The sequence below is a fragment of the Megalops cyprinoides genome, chromosome 9 (genome assembly GCF_013368585.1).
Source record: "Megalops cyprinoides isolate fMegCyp1 chromosome 9, fMegCyp1.pri, whole genome shotgun sequence".
In the NCBI taxonomy this organism is placed as follows: domain Eukaryota; kingdom Metazoa; phylum Chordata; class Actinopteri; order Elopiformes; family Megalopidae; genus Megalops; species Megalops cyprinoides.
Window position 1 is genome coordinate 7,817,501 of NC_050591.1, and position 25,068 is coordinate 7,842,568.

Consider the following 25,068-nt stretch of genomic DNA (forward strand, 5'->3'; position numbering starts at 1 on the left):
TGAGGGCTTTTCTTGTCGTTCTTGCCACAATTTCGAACTAATTGTTATGATCAACTGTTTTTAATTTAACCGAGTCTTGAATTGTATGTCACGTGAAAGGAAAATGCATGCAGTGCCACAGTATTATGTTCTTTTATCTTTTGATCTTTCTAGAAAAAACACGGCTATAAAAGTCATTGGTGTTTTGATTTTAAGGCATTGTGCAGGCCTTGGAATCATTTGATTGTCTATTTTTAAAACACTGCCTTGAAACACTGTTCCTCGCGATGATATATTGGCACTGGGGCTCCCGCTGTCGTTTTTTGGCACCGCGTTAGGCTGTTGAAATGCCGCTGTGAACGCGGATGGCTGCCCACCTGCCTTCGATCACCACGTAGCCACTACTGGCGATCCTTCCTTCCTCTTCAGCTGGGAGTTGGTTTGGGGCTGTACCCGGAACGACACTCCACTGCGTGTGGAACTCTCGAGTGTACGGATACACAGAATTCCACATCCTGTCTCTGCCTGTGCACCATGCAATTATGCGCTTTGAAGCCGCCGCTCTTGCGCCCGGACCTCTCTGGAATGTCATTTTCGTCCGAATCAAGTACGATGGGCGCTCCTCGTCACTTTTATGACCGGCTTGCCCCGCATGAAATTTGGGCGAATGTGACGTGAACCGGTCAGGGTCACAGTCGACCTCGTCTTTGTGGACGCCGGCATTGAGGTGAAACCTCTGGATCACTGGATCGAACCTGCGATAACCTCTGCAAAACTTTTCTTTCTTTTTTTAATCGGTGACAGTTGTCCATTCTACCCATCAAAATAATAGCAGATTAGAGTCAGATTGCCTTACCCCCTGCAGTATTACCAATAGCTTTTGGTAAACTAAATTCCTTCTTGACATCAGCGTAACGAGTGGTTTGCCTTGTTCTGACAAGTCTTTAAACAGCATATGAGCAAACGGAGTATTGTGGATTTCAGTCGCACCCAGTAAGGCAGTCTTGAATCCAGAGACCAAACCTGTCATAATTTCCACACACTGCTGTGTTTTACAGAATTTCTTTTAAGTTTATCATTGCCAGTTTATTTCTTTTACCTACCTTGTTCTTGTTACCAGTGAAGAGAAGCATGTTTCTTTTATAACCATGTAGTTTTCAAACTACTCTTGCTATGCTTTTGTTATAAACTATGCTTTTTGCTTATAAACAAGGTAACACTGCAGTTGTGCTTCAGTAACAATGACAGAATGGAATGTACTTGCACTTTCATGTGTACTTGTTTTTAGTTGGATTACGTTATGCGCACAGCAGAATTGGATGTGAAGAAAGTTATCTAGTGTGTGCAAAACTCATATTCAAAGCGGTTCCCCAAAACACACACATGCACACACAACCACACACGCCATAGCTACTTGACATTACAGAATCACAGCAGTGATTATTTGTGGCAGATAAAAGAATTTTGAATTGGAGATTTTGACTTAGGCTTGTCCTGCCTGGCCACCCAGGCCTTTCCTACATTCCACATTGTGGGTTTTGTGAACAGCAGCATTAGAACCATTGAATGAGTTGTCTTTGTGCGTTTGTGCACGTCTCAGAGCTGTGAGCCGTACAGGAAGCGCATCAGGCCGGAGTAATGGCTGGTGTATGATTCATCCTTGTTATCAGAGATGCTTGCCCTGACTGGCTCACGGCGTCTGGGTCTAAAACGCTCTACCCCTGGCACACGGGGCATACTCCCCAGCTGCCAGGGGGCAGGGCATAACCCGATAGGCTGTGAGTCTGACCAGCTGGCCAGTGGCATGGCGGGGTGGGGGAAATCGAGGGCCACTCTCAGCTGTCACTTTAGGCCACTTTGCCATCACTTCAGTTGTGAGTGTTAAGGGACTTCTACAGCAGGTGACTGGGAAAAGACGAGCACACACAGATCAGCAACCTTACAAGTGCTGTTTAATGTGTGTATCGTGTATCCAGTAAAACGTTTTTGTGTGTGCGTAGTGTTTTTTTTTTTTTTTGGAAGAAGAAAATAAACATGAATGAACCGTAATAGGAACATGTTGGAAACACCAAATACATGTAACTTATATGGTACTTACAAAGCTGGGTCATAAATACTTTGTAAGTCCAACCAAACATTTTCCCTGGGTTTGATTTTTTTTTTTCTTAGAACATCACAATTTTCCTGTACCAGCAATGTCTACATGTATTAGAAAGAGAAGAGAAGGAGCAGGGCTTTACTGGCATGTTGGCTGCTGAAGCCTTGTCTTTCGGGATCCTTGAAGCATCGCACTAGGGGCTTGGAGAGGTTTTTTATATGGAGTCTCTTATGCTCTTACACTGTCGGAGAGTATTGATCCGCAGACCTTTCTCCTTTGCTTCCATTTTCTTGCTCCGTCTCTGTCTGGCCACAGTACTGCCTGTTCTAATTACGGTAAGCCATAAGAAGAAGTTAGGATCTGCCTCACTGCACGTGTGAAATGAGTTGCAAAACGGTCAAAAGAATGAGTGGGAATTTATGAGAAGTATGATTGTGACACATTGCAGCAGTAGCTGGGTCAGTTATGACTGGTCAGCCTTGTCATTATGGAAACACCCCCCTGTTCTGGAGAAACTGAGTGGTCATTCAAATCCAGGATGGCCCGGCAGCCTGAGGTTCCTCAGGGCTCCTTACTTGGACCTGCAGATGTTGGTATAATATGCCATTTAAAACTCACTCTTTTCACCACAAACAGATGGAAAAGCAGCCTGGAAATATATATTTTTATTATTATTAATATATACATTTCCAAGCTGCTTGCCATCTGTTTGCGGCGAAAACAGCACACAGTGAGTTTTGAATGGCATCTCAGGTGGCTTTATTGGAAAATTAGGGGCAGGGTTGTTTTTGATTGGATATCCAAAAACATTCTGAATCAGCCTTGTGAAAGCCATTTACGTGGTGTTTGCTTGATAAGTCCATTTCAGCACTTTCTCTGCATTTCATCCTAAAATAAATATTTTCCCAGAATACTTGAAATTAAGCTTCCATACAACAAAAATCATCCAAATAATTGCGAAGTCACAGCTGTGAAGTAAAGGACTTCTTATTCTTTAAGACATAGCCCTAGGTGCCATGATTTTGTAATTGTTGAGGTAGAGAGAGTGGAAATTACCTTGGAAACGTCATCATTATTACGGTAAACTTCCCCAACAGTAATGCTAACACTGCATATTTCATTGTGGTTGTTTGCATCTTCAGAGTCCCAGTTTTGCTAGTTATGGCTTGATCCATTATTGCCTCATTTGATTTCCCATCTTGTCATGTAGCCAGGTGTGATACGGTCGCTGTCTCGATACATTCCATAACAGCAGTTTAATTGCCCTTTTTCTATGTAGTCTATCCATAGCACAATCCAGCGAAAACTTGAAGTCAGCGCCAAGTCTTGCAGTATATCATACTATATTATTACATTACTTGGCAGTTACTGACAGTTGTGTCTAGGCTGTTAAGCACTTTAATCCAATCTTACTGCATCTTAATGTTTCTGTGTTTTAATTTTGAATTTACAGCTGAAGTATTCGAATTTTAAATTTTAAACTGAAAGTTTTAAACAACTGAAACAGGAGAGAAGCAGACCAGACCATAAAAACTGATTTACCCCCATAAGCCAGTCAGATGGCAGGGAGTTTGAGTGTGAGAGGAGCACAGGATTCCAGATGGTGCAGTTTACCTGTCTGTGGAAACAAAAATCCGATTCTCTCTAATGTTCCATTGAAGTCTGCCTTTTTATAGCTCATATAAATAGGCCTTTGGAAGCTAGCTCCCAGATTAGCTGAGTCAAGAAAAAAATGTCATGCCACTTCAATTGTTCAACTTTTTTTTGTTGTGGTTTTGTATTGAAAGAGGTTTTTTTTTTTTTTTTGTCCAATTATGGTGATAAGAGAATTCCATTGACACCTCCCAGATAGTTGCCTCAGATGTGTTGGGCTAGGAGGTTTTCAGGTGTGTTGAGTCATGTCGAGTCTCAACACAGCTGTGAAATGGGAAAGCGTTGATCCACCGCAGTCAGAAAACCCCTCGGAAGGCCCTCTGCTACTTCTCTTCCGTCGTTCTGCACCATTCTGCCTCTGTTCTGTTTCTTTTCTTTCTGTGAAACCATGTTTCCCCTGAAAATGCAGAATGTGCTATGTGTATCCACCATAGCTGTAAAATTTCAATTCAACAGTCAATATACACAGGCATTTTGTGACAGCAGCCACAGCAGATGCTGTGTCCCTGTTTATACTTGAAGCTTGTTTAAGTACTTTTGCTCATATGATCAAGATGTTGCTCGTAGCTGCACAGAAGTTGCCGCTAGGCACTTCAGCCAAGTGCGATAGTTGGACAGTGAAACAGAGGAGAGGCACAATTTGAACAGTTGGGTACTAAAAGTGGAGAGGACTTAAGAATTGTCTTCTTATCGTTTGGGTAAAATGTGATCATTCATGGGTGCATGACTGAGTGCCATTATTTGAGAGAAACATACTCAGAGGGAGGTCTCTCATGGCCTGATCTGGTAACAGGAAGTATGGCTTCATAAACAAATATAGCAGTATAATCAGTATTTCCAGTATGAATCTTTTTTTTTGAGTAGAAATTTAATGCGAGTGATGCTGTGTTGACATAGGTGCAGTGTCGTCACTGGGCTGTGTGTTGATGTCTGCCAGAGATGGCGTAAATGAGACCTGCATTGTAGCGGCATGGCAGATTGACACCAAAATGATGCTGTTTCAGTGCCAGCGCTATAATGGCACATCCTCTTAGTTTGACTTCAGTCTCCTCTCTCTCTGTTCTGTCCCATCTGTGCCTCTGTTCTGCCTGCTCTCATTTTCCCATTCTGTTTAATCTGTCTCCGTCTCCAAGTGGCCTCCGCTCGGCCTCCTCCGTGCCTCTCGAGGCAGACATGTTATCATCATGTGAAGCCCACTCTCTTAGCATGGGGCAGCCTTTTCCCCTGCCAGCCCCCTGTGGGAGGTATCTCTGTCAGCACAGCAAATCCAGGAAGCGGCAAAATGCACTTAACACGCATCTCCGGGATGCATGAGTTAGACTGAGCACATGACTGATCCAGGATCATCTCATGCTTGAGGCGGAAACGTAAGCGAAGGAGCCTGACTTATGACCTTTCTGTCATAGTCGGACGCAGTGAAACTGCACCTGTGTTTTGCTGGTAGTGATGTAATGACTCGGCTCTTGGTCGGGAACGGGCGCCGCTGACGCAGCTACGGTTAACTGGGAGAGGCGGTTTGGCGCTGGCGGCCCGTCGCAGGGCTCAGCCTGCGTCTGTTTGCTCGCTGTCGAATAATCTCGTCCCTCGCCCTAATTCCACGCCAACAGAAATGTTGATAAGTCCTCCCATCGTCTGAAGCAGATAAATCTTCATTATAATCCCAGCCGAGGAAACGGAGCAGGAACAATGTCTCTGGATAAGAGCGCAGTAAACATGTTTCAGATCTGCCTTTACAGAGCACAGCTGACACTCCAGATGTGATCTTTCCTCTTGAATGTAATAGATGTGTTTTTGTTGTTTCTGCTGATTACGTTGTAGTAACCTTTGAATGTACTGTGAAGAACAGTATGTGTTTTTCACCGTGATGTGACGCTGGGGAAGAGGAATCTCTTGTTGTTTTGTGACATGTTTTGTGTTTTGTGACTGTGGAGTGGGGCATTGTGGGTCAGCAAATCTGACATCGCCCAGGCCAGGTCTGCATGACCACAATCAACCTTGTCCAGTCAAATAGCTTCTGTGTCTAGCCGGTTGTCTAAGGTCCTTGATGGAATGGAAAGCAAACGGTCCAGGGTGTGTGGAGAGGGAGGGGTGTGCTACAGTCCTGCTTCCTGTCTCTCTCCCTGCCCTTCCCAGAATACCAAGCGTTCATCCAAAAAGAGAGGGTCCTCTTGAGACAGAACTCCCATCTTCATTTAAACAATCTCTTGCTGAGGATGTGTTTCGACCTGTAAAAAAAAAAAAAAAAAAAAAAAGAGGTGAAGTCGGTGATTTAATTTCTTTCCCAAAGAAGGACTGCGATGAAGTTAGTAGGAAACCACACCCCGTTTTTGAAGGAGGGTGGGGACGGCTCTGGGGGGGAGCGATCCCCTGGCGTTTTGCATGAGAGGCTCACCGCACGGCAGCGAGGCCGGCCCTGCGTCATGGCTGCAGCGCACGACAGCCCAGCAAAGGTACACGGCACTTTTTTTTTGTTTGTTTGTTTTTTGGTGCCGCCGGCGTGGGGCAGATCGGAGCAGAGGGAAGCAGAGAGGGGGAATAGCTGGGATTGCCGGCGTGCCTGGTGCTGCCTGCCTGCCTGCCTGCCTGCCTGCCTGCTGGAGAGACAGAAAGCAGTAGCCTGCAGGGGGATCCAGCAGCAAGCTGGGGCCTGTGCTCGGGCCGCGGAGAGAGGAGGGAGGAAAGTTACTGGGAAGAGAGAGAGGAGCCGCCGCTGGGGCCGTCCCAAACAGGTCCCCGGGCCACGGCTGAAATCCCCCACACGCTCCCCTTCAAACTGGCTCTGGATCCCGTGTTCGAGGGCGTCCCGGTCAAGAGAGAGGTGCTTTCGCTTACCCAAGATTTGACCGAGCAGGCGTGTGCCCTTTGCATAGGTCAGATATCCCAGAATTCCTTTCCTCTTATACCCCAGGGTGCGCAGTTGTGCAGGCCTCTCTTTGTGACTTTTAAACAAAACCGCAGTGAAAAACCTGCTTTTGAAGCAAAGTTACTAGGGGATTGTTCTGATTCGCACTGTATGAGTGGACACTTGCCACCTTTCATCACCCCGCAGGGCTTACAGTGGGCTGAGTGATTCCTGTGTATTTTAATTGGAAGGGAACAGAAACTGTGACAAACAACTGCGCAACTGGATTTCAAGGATGAAGCCGAGCTGAACCGGATTGATAACCACATTAACTGCCTATCAGGGCACATTTATCAAGAGTTAGAAAAAGAAATTTACATTTACAGTGACTGCCTTTCACATACTCAGCCCACTCAACCCAACTTCTGTCATAAAAAATGTTATGTGATACTTACATTGTTAAATTGCTAAAACAGGTGTGCTGTAAATTAGTGACAGCGGGTGTTCTTTCATTAATGCCTTTTAAAGGATTATCATTAAATTCCTTTTAAAAGTATTAAGAGTACATTCTTTTGTACCTAACTTTACTTTCTGCAGAATCATTTTAAGGTTGCTGTCATGCTGTCACATCTTCATACTTACTTTCCCAAAAGTGGATGTAAATAATAAGATTTTTGTGGTGAGGAAAAAGTGAGAATCCTGACTCATATTCACTAATGAGTACCCTGGTCTGGAACACACCTAATTCACAATTTAGAATTTTGGATGAAAAATAATGGATTGGAATACCATTAACCTTCCAGCTGTCGTATCCCCATAACCTCAATTAAAATGCCTGAAGGTATGAATAAATCCAGCATAAATAAAATGACCAGACCACATCAGCACGTAGCGTTAATGGCATTGTTAGCATTATGTTCCTTCCAGGGCTTCCGAACGATGCCGCTTCTGCTGTTTCCATGGTTTCCTGTAGAGGCGCGCATATTCGATGTCTTTCTATTTTTTTTCTCTCTCTCTTTTTCCGTCACGAGCCAAGGCGCTGTAATGATGACAGTGGAGTCTGTCCAAAATGTGCTCCCAAATAACACCCTTCTCCTCTCTTGGAAAGTATGTACTTAAGTGATGCTGCTTGAAATATGGACTTGTTTGCTTACGCTAACTTGTTCAGCCAGCCGTAGTTCCGCCGAGCATCTGTGAGCCATAGCGTGCCTCTGCCATCTTGGGAGTGCGTGGCTCGGGCGTTGCGGCGGCGTTTTTAGGGACTCATTGTGTGGTGTGGAGGAATGCGAGCCTTTGTAGCAATACACGCTGCTTTCATTGTGTAAGCAGTGTTGCTGCTTTATGGTTTAGTGGCGCAGCACTGAGTCAGGATCAGTGACGGTGGGGCAGTTGAGTGCTGAGCCACAGATATTCCTCACCAGATATTTCAGCGGCTCTGTTCTCCGTACTTCTTTGAGTTAGAGTATGCGGCGTGCCTCGCTACGCTAGCTGTGACACATGCACTTTCAAGACTTTATAACAAGTCTGAAAAATAGAACTCCAACAATGGGACAGAGAGTTCTCTGGTTAGTATATAGTGTCTGTGGCTGCCCTGTGTGGGACAATGGTTTCATTGTGTAGGTGTCTCTACATGTGTAGCGCTGACTCAGGGTCAGTGCTGCTGCACGTGTCCCTGTGGCACCAGAGCAGTCCAGCGCTGAGTTCTGTGACCCCATGTCAGCTCTCAGGGTGTCGGGAAGGTCAAGGTCCTTGCACAGCTGGATGAGAACTCTGCACAGGCCTTGAAAGGTGAAGTGCAATACTGCTATTGTGTGTGTGTGTGTGTGTGTGTGTTTATGTGTGTGTGTGTATGCGCGCGTGTGTGTGTGTATGTGTGGGATGTGTGAGGTGAAATCGCAGCGGTGACGCTTTGTGAGGTGTGTCAGAGGCCTGCTGCAGAAGGAGCTGGAGGTTGCAGTCCTCTGTGAATGCTGTAGGTGAGACTGCACTGTGGTCACACACTGCTGCTGAAAGGGGAGAGCAGGTGGGCTTTTTTTAACCGCCCAAACGGAACATCGGGCTGTTTTTATACAGCCAGCCCTTGTTACACGGCCATTAGATACCTATGTGTGATATCTAGCTGCAAAATCCACATCTTGGAAATGAAACCTCTATTTTTATCAGAGCTGAGAGCGCACAGTGCTTACCTCATTCTCAGCAGAATTTTTAACTGTTACAGGAGTAAGAGGAGTCGCAGCCTTCACAGGCTAATGAGGACGGGAACATGCAGGCCAAAGGCTCTGTGTAATACAGACTGGTTATGCCAGGAGACCCTCATACTATGCGTGTGTATGTGTGTTTGTACATGCTTGATTGTGTGTGTGTGTGTGTGTGTGTGTGTGTGTGCATTTTTGTGTGTATGTGTGTTTGCACATATTTGTGCATGTGTGTGCGTGTGTGTTTTTGTGTGCGCGTGTGTGTATCACTTGTGTGCGTCTGTGCGTGTGTGTGTTTGCACATGTGCGTGCGCATTTGTGTGTGTGTGCATGTGCGTGTGTGTGTGTGTGTGCGTGTGCGTGTGTGTATCTCCACACACGCATCCTGCAGATTCTGAGGTAGCTGTTGTAGAGCAGGCTGCTCTTTTTAGCCCAGCTGAGCGCAGCTCCCCCTCTGGCTGACACACATCCAGCTCACCTACATAGCGCTGTTAGTCACTGCTCTGCCCGCTGCTCTCTGCGTGGCCGGCGCGCTGTCCGGCTCGCTGCCTCACAGCACAGCTGCTCTGCGTCTTCCCTCATTAGCCTTTCCGCTCGGCCGCTCCGGGACGCAGCGCCCCGGAATGCCCTCAGAGGGGCTCTAGCAGGAAGTGGCAGACGATGTGCTGACGGGGCGGGGCCAAAGGGGAGCTGTGACGGCGCTGACGGGGCGGGGCCAAAGGGGAACTGTGACGACACTGACAGGGCGGGGCCAAAAGGGAACTGTGACGGCGCTGACGGGGGAACTGTGACAGCATTGGCGGAGAGGAGTGACGGTGCTGACGGGGAACTGCGTCAGCACTGACAGAGGAGCCGTGTCTGTGCCGTCAGTGGAGGGCCCTTGTTGCAACTGTGCAGCACCCCGCAGACTCGCGGCTGTGGCACAGCGCGGACCGCGCCCACCCTCAACCCCTCCTCGGCTCTGACCACAGACAGCTCTCTCAGCTGCGCATTCTGCCGGGCTCAGCTGTGGGGGTAATCCCAGGGGCGCGTGTCTGCGCATATGTGTGTCCTGGGGCCTGGATATCACTGTTACTGTCAGAGACACGGTCCCACACCACACTGGGGGGAGGGGGGGGATGAAACAGCAGGCCACACACAGCCATGCATGAGAGTAAGAATCAAAAAGAGGATGAGAAAAGGAGGCAGAGAGAGAGAGTGAGAGAGAGAGAGGGGGGAGGGAAAGAAGGAGAGAGAGATGGAGGAAGAGAAAGGTAAAGTGTGAGGGAAAAGGAAGAGAAAAAGAGATGCAGAGAGAGAAAAAGGGAAGGTGAGAGGGAAAGGAAGGGGTGACGAATGGAGGCAAGGTCTTCGACTACAGAGTTAGAGCAGAGAGGGGTGAAGGCCAAACAGAGGGGGATAAATGAGGAAGGAACAGAAAGCACAGACAGGGGTTGCAAATGAGAAACCGAGACATTTGGGAATTCGGCTAGAACAAGAGAATGAGAGAGAGGGGGAGGGAAGGAAGAAGGAATGGGGAAAGGAGAGATGGAGGGGAGTGGAAGGTGAGAGCTCGGGTCTGGAGAGAGGGAAGAGTGGGAGGGGCCAGGTAAACAGTGAGCGATATGAGAGAAAGAAAAGGGAGGGAGGGAGGGAGAGAGAGAGCGGGGGTGGGGGGAGGACAAGCGGGCCTGACTATACTTGTCAGAGCGCTGGGGCAGCTGTGTGCACAGCCTTATACAGACATTTCGGAGAGCGCGTCCCAGAAGCGCACGGCAGTTTCCTGTTAACCCCTCAGTGGCCGAAAAACCGGGCCTCCATTCACACTCAAAACTAAGCTGAGTCAGTTAGTCATACGGGCACTCCTGTGTGTTTGCAGGGTGTTGCTCCACCAGACTAATCACTATATTATCAGATGTTCATAACAGATATATTTGTACCCACCACATGTCCTAATTAATGCAGCTAACAGTTTTTCAGATTTAATCTCTTATTTAGCTGGGTCAAACACAGCCAGCTCAGGGCCGAAGCACTATTTGAATAACTTTCACTCTACCTGGCAAAGTGACAGTAGCGTCTTGTTACAGCATACGTGGGGAGGTGTCCCAGTCAGTATGTAAATATGTTGGCTTCGGCAATGACAGTGAGAACAGCACGGCTTTGTGCGTATGTTGTTTCCTGCCACCAGCCACACTCCAGCTGTAATGTCTGCCGATCCTATCGTGGCGGGTTTGTTCATCATGTTTACTGCGAGAGTCAATTATTGTGACAGCTATTGTGACAGCTAAGTTTGCCCCAAGTTTGCCCCAAGTTTGCCCCAAGTTTGCCCCAAGTTTGCCCCAAGTTTGCCCCAAGTTTGCCCCAGGTTTGCCCCAGGTTTGCCCCAGGTTTGCCCCAGGTTTGCCCCAGGTTTGCCCCCACATTTTGCTAATTTGCACTTAGGTTGCTCTAAGTCGCTTAAATTCTGGTTTCAAGTTGACAGTTTGTGTAGCTGCGTGCTGCGCACCCGCACACAGGCGGCCTCAGTCCCGTCTGCGCAGACGGGTGTCCCGCTGCCGCGTGCATGCGCAGCCTGAGCAGCCGCTGCGAGGGCCGGCTTTTATGTGGGAGTCTCTGCGTCCGGCCGCATCAATAATTGAGGGGACGTCAGGCGTTCCTCCCCCGTCGCCCTGTTATTCCCCCATTAAAAATGCATCCCCGCCCGCACTCTCTCTGTGCGCGCCACGCCACACCACACCACTGGAGACTCCTTCCTCCCCCTGCTCTTTCTCTCGCGGTCTTTCTTTTCCCTTTTTTCCACCCCCTGTCATTTGTTCTTTACTTTCCTCTCTCAGATTCTGTCCGTCACGTCTGGACCCACACACACACACACACAGACGAGCGCGGGTCAGGAGTGTGTGTTTGTGTGTGTGCTTGTCCTTATTAGGCAGTGTGGGAAGCAGGAAGAGGCCTGGGTGGAGGGGGGGTGGGGGGGTGTAGTGCTTTGTCATGGGCAGCGGGAGATTATATCACGGCTCTCTCCGGAACGAGGGAGGAGGGAGGGAGAGTCGGAGATGGGCGAAAGGAGGAGAGGAGAGGAGAGGGCTGGGGCGGACACCATTGTCCGAGCCGCATGACGCTGTCCCCTCTCTGTCCCCTCTCTGTCCTCACTACCTCACTCTGGCTGTACGTCTGTCTGTCTGTCGGTTTGGCAGCGTCTCTGCCCGACCCTGTGTCCCTCTGTTGGGTCGAATGGGGCTTTGCCTGAGTGGAGCTTCGTCAGTGTGTCAGTGTGTCACCTGCGCTTTCGGAGGGCGTGTCACTGTGCCTGCCGCTGTGCCCCTGGGGTGTGCTTCCATTCAGAATGAGCCTGCAGACACAGAGGTATTTACCCTGCGATCTGCTGCGGCATCCAGCGCCTTAAACGTTCTGTTTGCAGGATGTGCGCGCGTGTGTGCGTGTGTGTGTGTGCGTGTGTACATGCATATGTAGTCTGTGTATTTCCATGCGCTCGTGGTACGTGTGCATCATGCATGCATGTTTGTGTGTAGTGTGTGCGATGCGCGCGTGTGGTGGAGGGCGGCCCTCCCCTCCTGACCTGGCCCCACAGGAACAGGCCGCCGGTTCCTGCCTTTGTCAGACGCCGTCTCTGTGGCCGGGCGGCTCACCGCTCTCCCCCCGCGGGGAGGCCGTCCGTGCCCCCGGCGCCTGGAATTCGCATTAGCGCCACGGCGGTGAGGCAAGCTCCCCGCGAGGCAGGGCTTGAGCGCCGGGACACGGCTCTGATATCACAGGCCGGGCGCATGGAGGGGGGAAGCCGGGCCCTAATCCCGGCTCACGCGAGGTATTCGTCGCCGCGCTCGGGGGCCTGGGTGGTCCACACCGCAGCGCGGTCCCCGGCAGAGGGCCCGGGTCCGCCTGCGCTGAAATCTAAACAGGCCGGGCAGAGGCCCACTCCGGTTACATTGCTCACACACTCAGGCACGTCATGTTTATGTGGCGGTGTGACATAATTCATTTTTACAATTCTTTCCACTCCTCCTGGTATCTCTCTCTCTCCTTCTCTCTCCTCTCCCTGGTGTCCTTCTCTCCTTCAGTTCCTCTCTCCCATGTGTCCCTCTCTACCTCTCCCTGGTTTCCCTCTCACCTTCTCTCCCTCTCTCCTATTCCTCCCTCTGTCTCTGTCTCCCTGTGTTCAGTTTCAATTTCGCTTAACTGGGACAACAAACACACATTCAAGTTGCCAAAGTATGTGCATACCACACAGACAGCACTGAGCCTCTCCCCCCCCTTTCTCTCACAGTGAGTCGAGTATCTGCCAGGCCCGGGCCACGGTGATGATCTATGACGACGCCAACAAGAAGTGGGTCCCGGCCGGGACGGGCCCGCAGGTCTTCAGCAGGGTGCAGATCTACCACAACCCCTCCAGCAACGCCTTCAGAGTGGTGGGCCGCAAGATGCAGACGGACCAGCAGGTACTGGCGCCGACCGGAGCAGACCAGCCACACGACGGCCTCACGGAAACAGTTAAAGGGACTCCTGCCCCTGCATTCTTAAGGTGGCATAAGTGAGAAGGGGGAAGTGTAGTGTGATGTGAAGTGTGTCTACACTGTACGGATTGGTAAGCATGTATGTGTGTTTGAGGGGAGGATTCATGAGGGGAGCTCTGACCTGCAACCCCCCCCCACCACCTGCGCCCGTGCGCAGCACTGACTGTGTCCCACTTCCCGGCCAGCGCAGTACCTGCGAGCTGCAGCGGCGTGACCTCAGCGCTCACTGCGCTCCACAGCTCCCCCACCTGGTCTCACCTGGAACACCTTGGGGATCGTGGCACCAGCACAACAGGACAGGGCCTTTGTTAACACCTCCGCCTCCCGTGTGTGGTCGGGCGTGGGCGTAACATTTAGGTGATGAGTCAGAGAAAGAACGGGAAAAAAAAATTATACTGAAATGATTGCTGATGAATATAATTATGCAGATGACTGTTTTGCTGAAAATTGCCTAGCTAGCTTAGAATGTGGCGTATTGCTCTATTGGAAGGGTCAGTGTTTCTCTCTCTCATAGCCTCTGTCTCTCTCCCTCTCTCTCCTTTCTCTTCCCCCTCACACTCAGACTTTCGGCCCCAAGAGAGCTTGCCTTTGACTGGACGATACTTCCTGAGAGATAGCCAGAGCAGGCTGCCATTTCCTGTAATAATCAGAGCGAGGGAGAAGAACACACCCCTCAGTCCCTCTTCTGCCTAACTGTCCGCTTCTCTTATCTACGCCTCTTTCTCAGGACGGAGTTCGCGGGGGTGGGGGGTGGGGGGGGGGGGGGGGGCCGACGTTGTATCGGTGTCATTCCCTCAGCTGAACTTGTCAGCTCCTCTTTTGGCTACGCAGGGCCAGTCTCTCCTCCACTCTCTGGAATTTGGGGCTGTAAAATAAACAGGGAACAAACGCGTCAGCAGATTCGGGGCTTTCGACTCGGAGGGCATGCAGCTCGTCGCCGCTTTGCTGCCCCCCGGTGGAATATCGCGGTACCACCACAGCACCAAAGTCTGTGCATACCTGCATGCATGTCTGTGAGCATTCTGTGAGAGAGCTGTGTGCTAGGATATCATATTTACATTGCATTTACATGATGTAGTTATGTATTTCACCTCATTTGTCTCTAACTATAGGGCCATTATCAAAAGTGTTTCCTAGCAGGGATGTGGGATGGCGCTTAATAACATGAGCAGGCACCAGCTACGTCAGAATGCTTTGCAGCAACCTTCATGGAGGCTTTTGCAACAATTCATCAGCAAGGTCACAGTTCTAAAGCAGAATTACAAGTACATTTGTAAATAGAAACCAACACGTCAGCAACATATGTGCATTGGATTTTCCAACACGTGTTTTCCAGCATGTGATGAGCTTTTTTCATAGCTAAAAAAAGTTTGAGTTTTTGTCCCCGACAACACGTTTACCCAGCCCCAATCTTCATTTCCATTGATGGGAATGAAAAAAAACAGAGCTGATCTCAGGTCAGCGCCCACATTCGCTGTCTGACGTTTGCCTTCTGTCCTGCAGGTGGTGATAAACTGTCCGATCCAGAAGGGGCTGAAATACAACCAGGCCACGCCCAGCTTCCACCAGTGGAGGGACGCACGGCAGGTGTGGGGGCTCAACTTCGGCAGCAAGGAGGACGCTGCGCTCTTCGCCAACGGCATGATGCACGCCCTGGAGGTGCTGAGCACCATGCCAGACACGGGTACGACGCCCCTGTGTCCACTCACGTGCGCCTGAATCAAAACATTCAACAGCCCTGAAAATGATTCACAGGGACTTGAATCCCCTTAGATTTAACATCTCTGAAAATGATTACCATGAACATGAATCCCCTAAGATTCAACATCCCTGAAAATGATTACCATGAACCTGAATTCCTTTAGATTCAACATCCTTGAAAATGATTACCATGAATTTGAATCCCCTAAGATTCAATGGCCCTGAAAAGGAATTACATGACCTTACCTCCCCCAAGATTCAACAGCCCTGAAGATGAATACTATGAAGTTGAATCCCCTAAGATTCAACAGCCATGAAAAGGATTCACATAACCATTCATAAACACTAAACAAACACTGGAGCGGCCATGTACTGAGATACAGGCTCCATGTCTATTACATTCTCCAACACGTTTTTGTCTAGACTGGAACCTCATTCCCTCATTCACCTCTTTGTTTCCAGGTTACTCCACCCTCCCCCGCCCTGTGCAGAATGGACCATCCCCAGAAGAGCTGGAGCAGCAGAGAAGGTACTAAGTGCAGGGTGGTGTTGGGGGGGGGGGGGGGGGGGCATGTGGTCTGTGTGTGTTTGTTCAGACCTGACTGCTAAAGTGGGCTGAACATGAACAGAAACTGGTTTCATATGGATAATTGTAATATGTTTATGGGATTGTTTGCCTGTATGCATGCATGTGTGTTAGATCACTACCTGGTGTCACTGTAGGCATTTGGGGATAGTTTTGGCCTTCTTAAGTGCAAGACGACAAATGTGATAGACACACTGGCCCAACATCAGTCTGAATTCATTGACAGCTGTGTGGGACTATGTGCTCTCACCCGTGTGTGCTTTACTGTTGAGATCTGGCCATAGAGAATACATGTACCAGATTTCACCAGGTTAACAGAATAAGAATTCACTCTCTCTCTCTCTCTCTCTCTCTCTCTCACACACACACACACACACACACACACACACACACACACACACACACACACACAGGATTTGGCAGCATTAGCTTGGCAGCTTTTAGACTTGTATCGGCCTCTGAGGTCAAGAGGCCATACAGCAGGTCAAAGCACTTGATTTTTAAATCCTTCCTCTCTCCTCCAGTTCTCCCCCCCCCCCCCCCCTCTATTGGCTATTGGCTGCCCTCAATGTCACCTGTAATCTGATTCGCCGCAGGAAACCTGAGGAGGTGTTGCTATAGGCCAGCAAGGCTGTCAGTCAGGTTGCCAGCACACAGCAGGGAGCAGAGGCACTGACGCTGAGAAAGGCAGTGTGTTGCCTGGGATTGGCCTCGCTTGACCCTCCCCCAAAGCCTCTGCACTCTGTGCTGTGGGTCACTGTGGCTCCTTTCCTGCCGGTAACAGGCTGGGGGGAGTGTATGTGGTACAGTTTGCCCTGCTCTAGAACTCGAATCGGGTTTGGCTGATTTGTTTTATTTGCATGTGTGCTGTGGTCCTGGATCAGAGATGAAAGGCCAGCACTGTGCTGCGCTTTGCCTTGGGAGAAACGGTTTGAGTGTAAGTATGTGCCTTGCTACTACCTCACGGTGCTGAGCGGAGGTTATGCTGCTGTGTGTGCTCCTGCCCCTAAAAGGTGTGGAGTCCATGTGCTCGACTGCGGTATAATGAGAAAACTGCCAATCCAGCAGAACTCGGTGTCAGCCCAATAAACTAAAGCCAACCCTCAGATCTGACCTATCCGAAAGCGTCTTTGTCATTAACATTGCGGTGCCTCTTTAAGAGAATGTTTCTCCTTTCATTTCTTACACAAAGTTATGAGTTTTCCCCTTGTCAAAATGGAGGAAAGTGTTGTGTGAAGGGGCTTCCGAGTGTCTCATTTGGCTAAAGGTGGCCTGAGGTCCTACAGCTCGGACCCAGGTTTGAGCCTGAGCTGTGTGGTTTGAGGACAGTGGCTGAGAGTACTTCAGCCACGGTTTCCTTTCCTCTCCTCTCTTGGCACTCCGTGGCTCACCAGCCACCTGTGGATTGCCAAGATGATGCCAGGGAGATGCTTCTATCCTGTTTGACGTTTGCCCTCCCGGTGCACTTGTAGTCTGAAAAAGAGTCAAGAAAGAGGGGAGACTTCAATAGAAAACCAAAAAAACATTGTACGAGGGCCTTTTATGAGCCTGAACGTGTTTCACGTGACAGAATCCCAAAAATGTAAGATGAAGAAGAGCAGTTTTCTATGTGCCAGTTTTGTCCAGCCGAAAAGAACCAGGCCAGAACATATCAATATTCATGTGCATCTGAGAGCTGTATTCGGTGTGCTGTACCAGACTCTGACTGGATGATTCCTTTGGGGTCGATTTGGTGCAGAATGGACAGAACGTTCCCAGAAAGTCTGGTTTGAAGTGATACAGACGCTTGTAGCTGTGGCGGATGGACCAGTCAGGCTGACAGACAGACGGACAGCAAAGGCAGCACATAGGGACAAACAGGAAGGCTTCCCACGTTGCGTTCTTCTAGATTCTCCATCATTACATAACCTCTTCTCTCTTCCTGTTTCACTGAGTCTGTCGCAGTTTGATAGGGAAGTGTGTTCCTGTGTCTTCACACTGCAGGAAAGTCTGAAGGGTTTATGCCGCTGTATGTGTGATGCTGCTGCCCCACAATGCACTCTTCGCCCACTCTGGGGATTGCCACTGTCCTCCTCCAGCCACCATGTCTGGATGTTGAAAGTGGATTTGTGAGGGCTGTCTGAGTCTCATAGCACACAGCTCTCTCTTGCTGTCTCATCCAGTCATAGTACACACTGCAACCATCACTGTCTGTGTTGCCGTATGTGACATTTGATCTGTGTGTACATTGCTCTGACTGTGTGTGTGTGTGTGTGTGTGGTTTATGACCGTATATGTGTAAGTGTGTGTGGGTGTGTGTGTGGATGTGACCATGTCTATGAGTAACATTTTGTGCATGTGGTTATGACTGTGTGCTGTGTGGGTGTGTGTGTGTGGTGCAAGTCATGATGGGACCCACAGTAATTGAATTCTTTTTGAGGAGCAATGCACTGAATGATGGCTAGTGTGTCTACTATCACTGCAGATTCCCATAAACTCCAGACTGAGCTGTGCTTTTGTTGCAGGCTGTACCTTTCACCGCTAGTATTGATAAATATCAGTCATGTGATATCTCTGGCTAGTTAACAACTTGTCAGAGGAGGCCATATGGCCAAAGGCAGAAATGATTTTGAGAGTTTCAGGATCCGTATTTAGCTTGCGATATGTACTTTGTTTTTCACGATCGATTAAATTTGCAGGATTCACTCTTCAGACTTCATGCTCCCTAACACAGCTGGAAATTAGCCCAGATAAAGCACTGTAAAATTCATTTTAAGAGGCAGAGTAAAATTGACAGATAGCTAAGTAATTACGATAGAAGTAATACTACAACAGAGAAGAGGCGACATGAGTCAGCAACAACAACTTAAAACAGCTGACGGGATAATGACCAAGTGAATATGGTTGACTCCCGCATCATAACCTATTGTGAAAGGGAGAGGCTGGGCAGAGTCTGGGTGAGGCTGCTGTGTGTTTGTGCCTGAAATGTGTGTGTTTCCTGCAGGCTGGAGCAGCAGAGACAGGAGCAGCTGGAGAGAGAGCGCATAGAGAGGGAGAGGCAGGCGGCCGCTGCAGGTCAGTACACACACACACACACCGGTAAGCACCCTAATTTAACACGGCCGACTTTTACTGTGTTAATCTCATTTGTGTACAGCAGTTGTCTGCAGTTGCAGGGATTAACGGCACTCACAAACACACATACATCCATGCAGTGCACACAAAGGCATGCACATTCACACACGTATACACATATCAGCTCACTAACACACGTATACACATACCAACACACAAGGATGAGCACATTCACACATATACACATATGAACGTGCTCACACACACACACATGCGCGCACACCAACACACAAGGATGAGCACATACACACACACATACGCATATGAGAGCACTCACACACACACATACGCGTGCGCACACACACACAAGGATGAGCACATTCACACACGCGTGAACATATGAGCACACACACAAACATTTTTTCAGCCTTCACTCCTTCGTCAGTCATCTGTTCATCTGCTCCGCCCCACAGCTGTTCCCCCAGCCCCGCCCCTGGCCCCCAGTGGCCCCCCGCCCCCTCCGGGCCCCCCGCCACCTCCCGGGCCCCCTCCCCCATCGGGACCCCCGCCGCCGCCAGGGCCTCCTCCTTCAGGGGGACCCCCTCCTGCTCCCCCGCTGCCCATGTCCGGGGGAGGCGGAGGTGGAGGAGGCGGAGGAGGAGGAGGTGGAGGCGGGGGCCTGGCTGCAGCCCTCGCCGGAGCCAAACTACGCAAAGTGCCCAAGGTGAGAACTCAGGAGAGAGCCAGGCTGCTCCTGACACAGACAAAGCGTGCTCCTTCTGTGTCATCACAGATTTTATTGGCATGGCCGTGTGGGTGGCATTCCCACTCAGCAAGCGCCAGAGACCTGGACTGATCTTGGAAAATTGATTTCTGACATCCAGACTAGCCAGAACAGCAGTCCAGCCTTGGAATGGAATAAGCACTGGTGCTAGAAGTGTTTTCAAATTGGGTTGCGATGTTAAACAACTGACAGGTGGACTCGCAATGCAGTGTAGGGGAGGCAGTGTAGTGGTTAAGGAGCAGGGCTTGTAGCCGAAAGGTTGCTGGTTCGATTAACCCAAAATTGTCTCAGTAAATATCCAGCTGTATAAACGGATAACATGTAAAAACTGTAACCTGTGTACGCCGCTCTGGATAAGAGCTTCTGCTCAATGACAGTGTAATAACGCAGTGTTGCATGTCTCCCCCTACAGGATGACAGCGGCGTTGCGGCGCCGGCGCCCAAGGCGGATGCCAGCCGCAGCAGCGCCTCTCTGCCGGGAGGGGGCGGGGGCGGAGGAGACCTCATGGGAGAGATGAGCGCCATCCTCGCCCGACGGTCAGTCACGCTCTGCCCTTTATGGCCTGGCCTCAGGCTTTTAACAATGTGGAAAGTGGTGTAGCTACAGAATGCACTGTCCGAGTGGAAGTGGCGTCAGCATCATAATCCACTGAACAGAACCAGTCTGCACAGAACTGCATCCCTAACAGGTCTTTAGCCATCATTGCCATTTAGTACTGCAGTGCCCCACCAGTGAAATATTTCATTTTGAGAAGGGTCTTTGGAACGCGTATGCATAGATTTTAAATGCTTCAGAAATGTGTACATTTAAAAATCTTTTATGGAATAATGTGTATAGTGCTATTCATTACTTCATGAGTTGGTAAGATTTAAATAGCATGTAGGGAAATAACATAATTAATAATTAGTTTAATGTTAGTATAGCGCAATGAATCAGCTAGCTCACCACTCTGGTTGGAGTTACCTACAAAGTGACAATAATTTATGACAGTGTTATTATCAACATGATAACAGATACAGATGACAACTGATACAGATAAGATGGCTGGATAGCCGTGACAATCTAGAATGTGTTTGTAGAAGTGGATTGTGGTGGTTTGTGTGGCTTCTTTGGGAGCCATGGCCTGGTGCTGGTGGCAAGACTTTAATCCACCGATTTGCCCGTCTGTCTGTCCAGGAGAAAAGCTGCAGACAAGGGGGAGAAGGCGCCCGCAAAGGTCGAAGAGCCCAGCAATGTAAGCAGCCGTCAGAAATCCCTCCCGTGTTAATTAAATTAGCGCTAATTACAACAATCATGTTTCATAAACAAAATTATGGCACTGATTTGGAGAGCAGTGAGATGACTGTATGTGTCCTCTTGCAGGATGATTCCGAGTCTCCAGGTATGAATCAGGTGACCACTGTGGTGAGTAGAGTGGGGGTGGAGCTTCCAGCCCCATCCCCATCCACCCACCAGCCCCGACCTCCTGCCGTCAGGTCAACCCCGCCCACACAGCCACCATCTCTCTCCTCCAATCAGAAATTAAGCTCTCAGCTTTACCCTTGGGCAAGCAATATGTTCCTTTTGCTTAGTCATTCTTACTGAATTGTTCATGTGCTGTGAATATGGAAGCTTTATTGTTTTAATGGCATGGTGTTCCCTCCCTCTGTCTGTCTTAGATACCCTCAGGAGACCTTGGGAAAAAGCTGCCACAATACCCAGGTAATGGTCCATTTGTTCACACTGCGTATGAGTGCGTTACAGTGTCTGTCTCTCCGCTTGTGTGTATTCATACCTCTGTCATAGGTTTTACATTACATTATTGTCATTTAGCAGACATTCTTATCCAGAGCGACTTACACAGGTTACAGTTTTTAACATGTTATCCATTTATACAGGTGGGTATTTACTGGGGGCAGTTCTGGGTTAAGTACCTTGCCCAAGGGTACAGTAGCAGTGCCCCAGGGGGGATCAAATCAGCAACCTTTCAGTTATGAGCCCTGCTCCTTACCACTACGCTACACTGCTGCCCATTTCCCATTTGAAATATTTAAAAGTCCCCAGCTATTCATGTCAATTTGAAAATATAGGCCTATCCAGGCCTCCATACTTGGAAAAAGAATTTAACAGCTCATTTTGGCTGATCTCTGCTGTCCAAGACATTGCACGTTTGATTCTGAGCCTTGTCATTACTAGTGATAATGACCAAGGCCGCAGTTGTGGAACGTAATTGACTCTGTTTTGCAAGGGTAATGTTGGTTTATGTAAGGGTTCATCGTCACACCATGCTGCAGCTTTCTCTAGTCTCCTGTAGTACCCTGTGGCCCTTGTAGTGTGAAAAATAACCACTTAATAGAAGAAAAAGAGATTTGAGCCTGGTGTGAGCTGAACAGGGAGACGCATTGTGCCCAAATGTGGGCTCCAGTTTGAGCCTTGGTCCTTCCTGACCACAGCTATTAGTGTGTATGTGTGTGTATGTATATGTATGTGTGTGTGTGTGTGTGTGTGTGTGTTTGTGTGTGTAAGTATGTGTGCACACCTCACGCCCGTGTGCTATGAGTTTGTCCCAGAGTTAAGAGCGGAGTGTGTGTGTTTCAAACAGGAATAACTCCATCTCCAGGGGCATGGATACCACACCTGTCAGCCCCTCCCCTTCCTTGGTGTCCAGGTACAAAGACCCCACCCCACCTACCTTTAAAGGGGGACCGCCCGCCCGTCTGTTGGCAGCGTCTCTGGAGCCCCATCCTCACTCGCTCTAGTGCAGTTCCACCCCTGTCCTCTCGGTGGAGCTGTGGCTTTGTGACATGCAGGTGAAAACACAATCAAGTGATCTTCACCTGGCCCTCCAGAAGACAACTTCTGCAAATGCTATATTTACCTGTAAATGTCCAACAAAGTTATTAGGATAGTAATTATATTTTGAGGTCATTATTAGTCAGGATTTATTGGGGATTTTGGTCTGATTCTTTTAAAAATATTGTCTTTAGTTTGTGCCTGGTGAGATCACTTGGTGGTGAGTTCATAAGGTGCAGGTGATTTGTGTTCATGTGTGTATGGCAGTACTGGATCTGGCCATTGGGGGGCACTGCCTCTCTTTCCTCATTGGGCTGTACTGGAGACCTAATCTCAGTCTTGAACAGTCTTGTGTTTGCTTTTCTATGCCTCTGTTAATTTCTTTGTTCTGTTGTAAAAGTGAATGCTGGTGCTTCTAACATAAAGAACATCAGAAGTATAGAGTATGTTTAAATACATACAATACATGGCTGGGGTGTGGCTCCTCCAGAGAGTTGTGGTGAGGAGCTGTGTGTGTGTGGGTGTGAGATGTTTACCCGGGTATGCTCCAGGTGTTTCCATGGAAACATGGTCCATGGACAAGGTGTCCTTATGGTGATGGGTTTATATTAGGTGTATGTTACACAGACCTGCATTGCCTCTGCGTCTTCACTTCGCTTCTGTGTGGCAGCCATGCTGACTCTCCTTCTTCCACTCTCCCTCTGTCTCTCGCTCCCGTACACCCACCCCCTTTGCGCCCGCCCTCCCTCTCTTAGGGTGAAGCAGGTGAGCAGCAGTAACGATGCAGGAGGTGGCGAGGAGTCCGAAATGGAGAGAATTAAACAGGTGAGTCCATTTCCCAACGCTACCCTAGTCCCCCTAACCCCAACTCTGATACCCATAATCCTAAACTCCACCACTGACAAAGAACACGAATATGTTTATATCATGTCAACATGGAGATAATTAATAGAATAATGTATTGTTACCGGTGTACAGAAATTAGTCCAATGGGAGGCACTCTGAAATGAATAATTCATGAACTTTTGAAGCATAAACAAAAATAAAGTGCATACACAATTTGTTTTAGTGAGCCTGCTCAATTTTTACAGGGGGATGAGCACACAGTGGCTTTTGAACCGTTTTCTTGAAGCATTTCTTAAAGGCTGACTCCTGTTACTGGATCTACTGCAGTCGTGTTACAATTTCCTCATCCCGTTTGCAGGAGCTGTTGGAGGAAGTTCGCAAGGAGCTGCAGAAAGTCAAAGAGGAGATTATCGGAGGTGAGAGTCTGCCACGGTCACGCCCTTAAAAGATTGTCATGGCAGCCGGCAGAGCATCAGTACAAAACCGGAAAAAAAATCCTGTTAAAGTGCACCAAAGGCATTTTGCTGAAACGTGAGAAATTGATGAGAATAATTAATAATAATAATAATAATCAAACCATCACTATCTCTTCCACAGCATTCATTCAGGAGCTGCAGAAGAGAGGTTCCACATAGTCCTGCTGGAGATTTGGGAAGGGACGGAGGGAGGAGGAGAGAAAGGAAGTGAGACGGATGGACCAGGAGAGCCGCCCAGTGGGGGGGTTGCGATTCCTCCAGCATAGCTGAGAGGAAGTCCCTTTGTCTGTCTTCTGTTGCTTTCTGACACACACATGCACACATACATACACCTAAGCAACCCAGGGAGCACCACACACACACACACACACACACACGTGTGTGCGCATATCCACACAAATCCCCGGACGATACCATCTCCCCCTCTGCTGGGAATATACCCTCCCGCTCTCTCTGACCTCTCCCCCCTGTCCCTTGCCATCAGTAAGCATCTTTTTCACACCCATTCTTAAGAGCCACTGCTGAGCAGAGTCACAAACATGCTTTCCAACTCCCTGTCTCCATTGCTCTCTCTGTCTCTCGAACATATCTCTCCCCATATCACCTGCCCCATTCTCCTGTCTAGCAGCACCTCTTCCTTTTTACCAACTCATACTTGAGTCTACAGTATTCAGGTAACGCCATATCATTCTAAAATATAGCCACACTAACAATGCGCTAACATGGCTGGCATTGTAGATTCCTCTTTCCTCCTCACCTGATTGAGCTACTGCCTCAGACTCAGCCTTCAGAATAAAGATCAAACCCATTCATCTGCTGAGCAGCCTGGGGTAACGTGGCCCAAAGCGCTGTCTGCTCTCGCTGTAGAGGGGAGGAGCCGAAAGCCGAGGAAAGATGGTAATAAGACTGGTATGTAAAGAAGAGGGGAGCTGCAGATGCGTGTCGAGGACATGCACTGTGTTTGCGCAGGTCTGCGCAGCCTGGCACCAAAACGGCCCCAGCATCTGCGTGTGCTGTCTGTCTGATCCTGTCACCTGCTCTCCTCCCAAACACAGCAGCCCACGCCTCTGCTTCTCTTAATTCTTTCTTCCCTTTTGAGGTCTGTTTTATAAATATACATTAAAATATGGAAAAAAAAAACTTGGCTCTGACCAAGTCTGTTAACTGCCTTGGAGAATATATATAATATATATATATTTGTTTTTGAGGGAAAATGAAAAGCAAAAAATAAGATGTTTCTATTTTAATTGAGATTACTGGTGAATGGGGAATTTTTGATGATTTGTTTTGTTTTCTTTTTAAAAGATTATTTTTGATTTATTGTTATAATTTTGATTCTTTTTTTTCTATTAGAATATAGCATTTTTACACTGAAATATAAAGAAAACAGCTTAGAGACACTGGACTAGAAATGCCTTTATAGTCAAATACAGCTGCTTCTTCTGCACCTGACTCTTGTCTTTATTGATGGGGTATACTTGGAGAGACAGTGCTTCTAGTGTCCAGCCAAGAAACATCTCCAGCTTGCTGTTAATGATTTTTGTTTGTTGATCAAGGATCATTAAGTGTTCCA

General features: G+C 48.7%; 1 protein-coding gene across 1 annotated transcript in view; it reads left to right on the forward strand.

The window, feature by feature from the left end:
* The window catches only part of vaspb (vasodilator stimulated phosphoprotein b), a 25,742-nt gene extending 984 nt beyond the window's left edge, over positions 1–24,758 (forward strand). Inside the window, 13 exon segments of the mRNA XM_036537068.1 lie at positions 13,029–13,200; positions 14,779–14,959; positions 15,439–15,505; positions 18,546–18,603; positions 18,987–19,340; positions 19,813–19,937; positions 20,578–20,635; positions 20,764–20,782; positions 21,060–21,102; positions 21,983–22,048; positions 22,929–22,998; positions 23,378–23,435; positions 23,617–24,758. Coding sequence (XP_036392961.1) covers positions 13,029–13,200; positions 14,779–14,959; positions 15,439–15,505; positions 18,546–18,603; positions 18,987–19,340; positions 19,813–19,937; positions 20,578–20,635; positions 20,764–20,782; positions 21,060–21,102; positions 21,983–22,048; positions 22,929–22,998; positions 23,378–23,435; positions 23,617–23,654 — 1,309 coding nt within the window. The 3' untranslated portion in view covers positions 23,655–24,758.
* Positions 24,759–25,068: the final 310 nt, after the last annotated feature.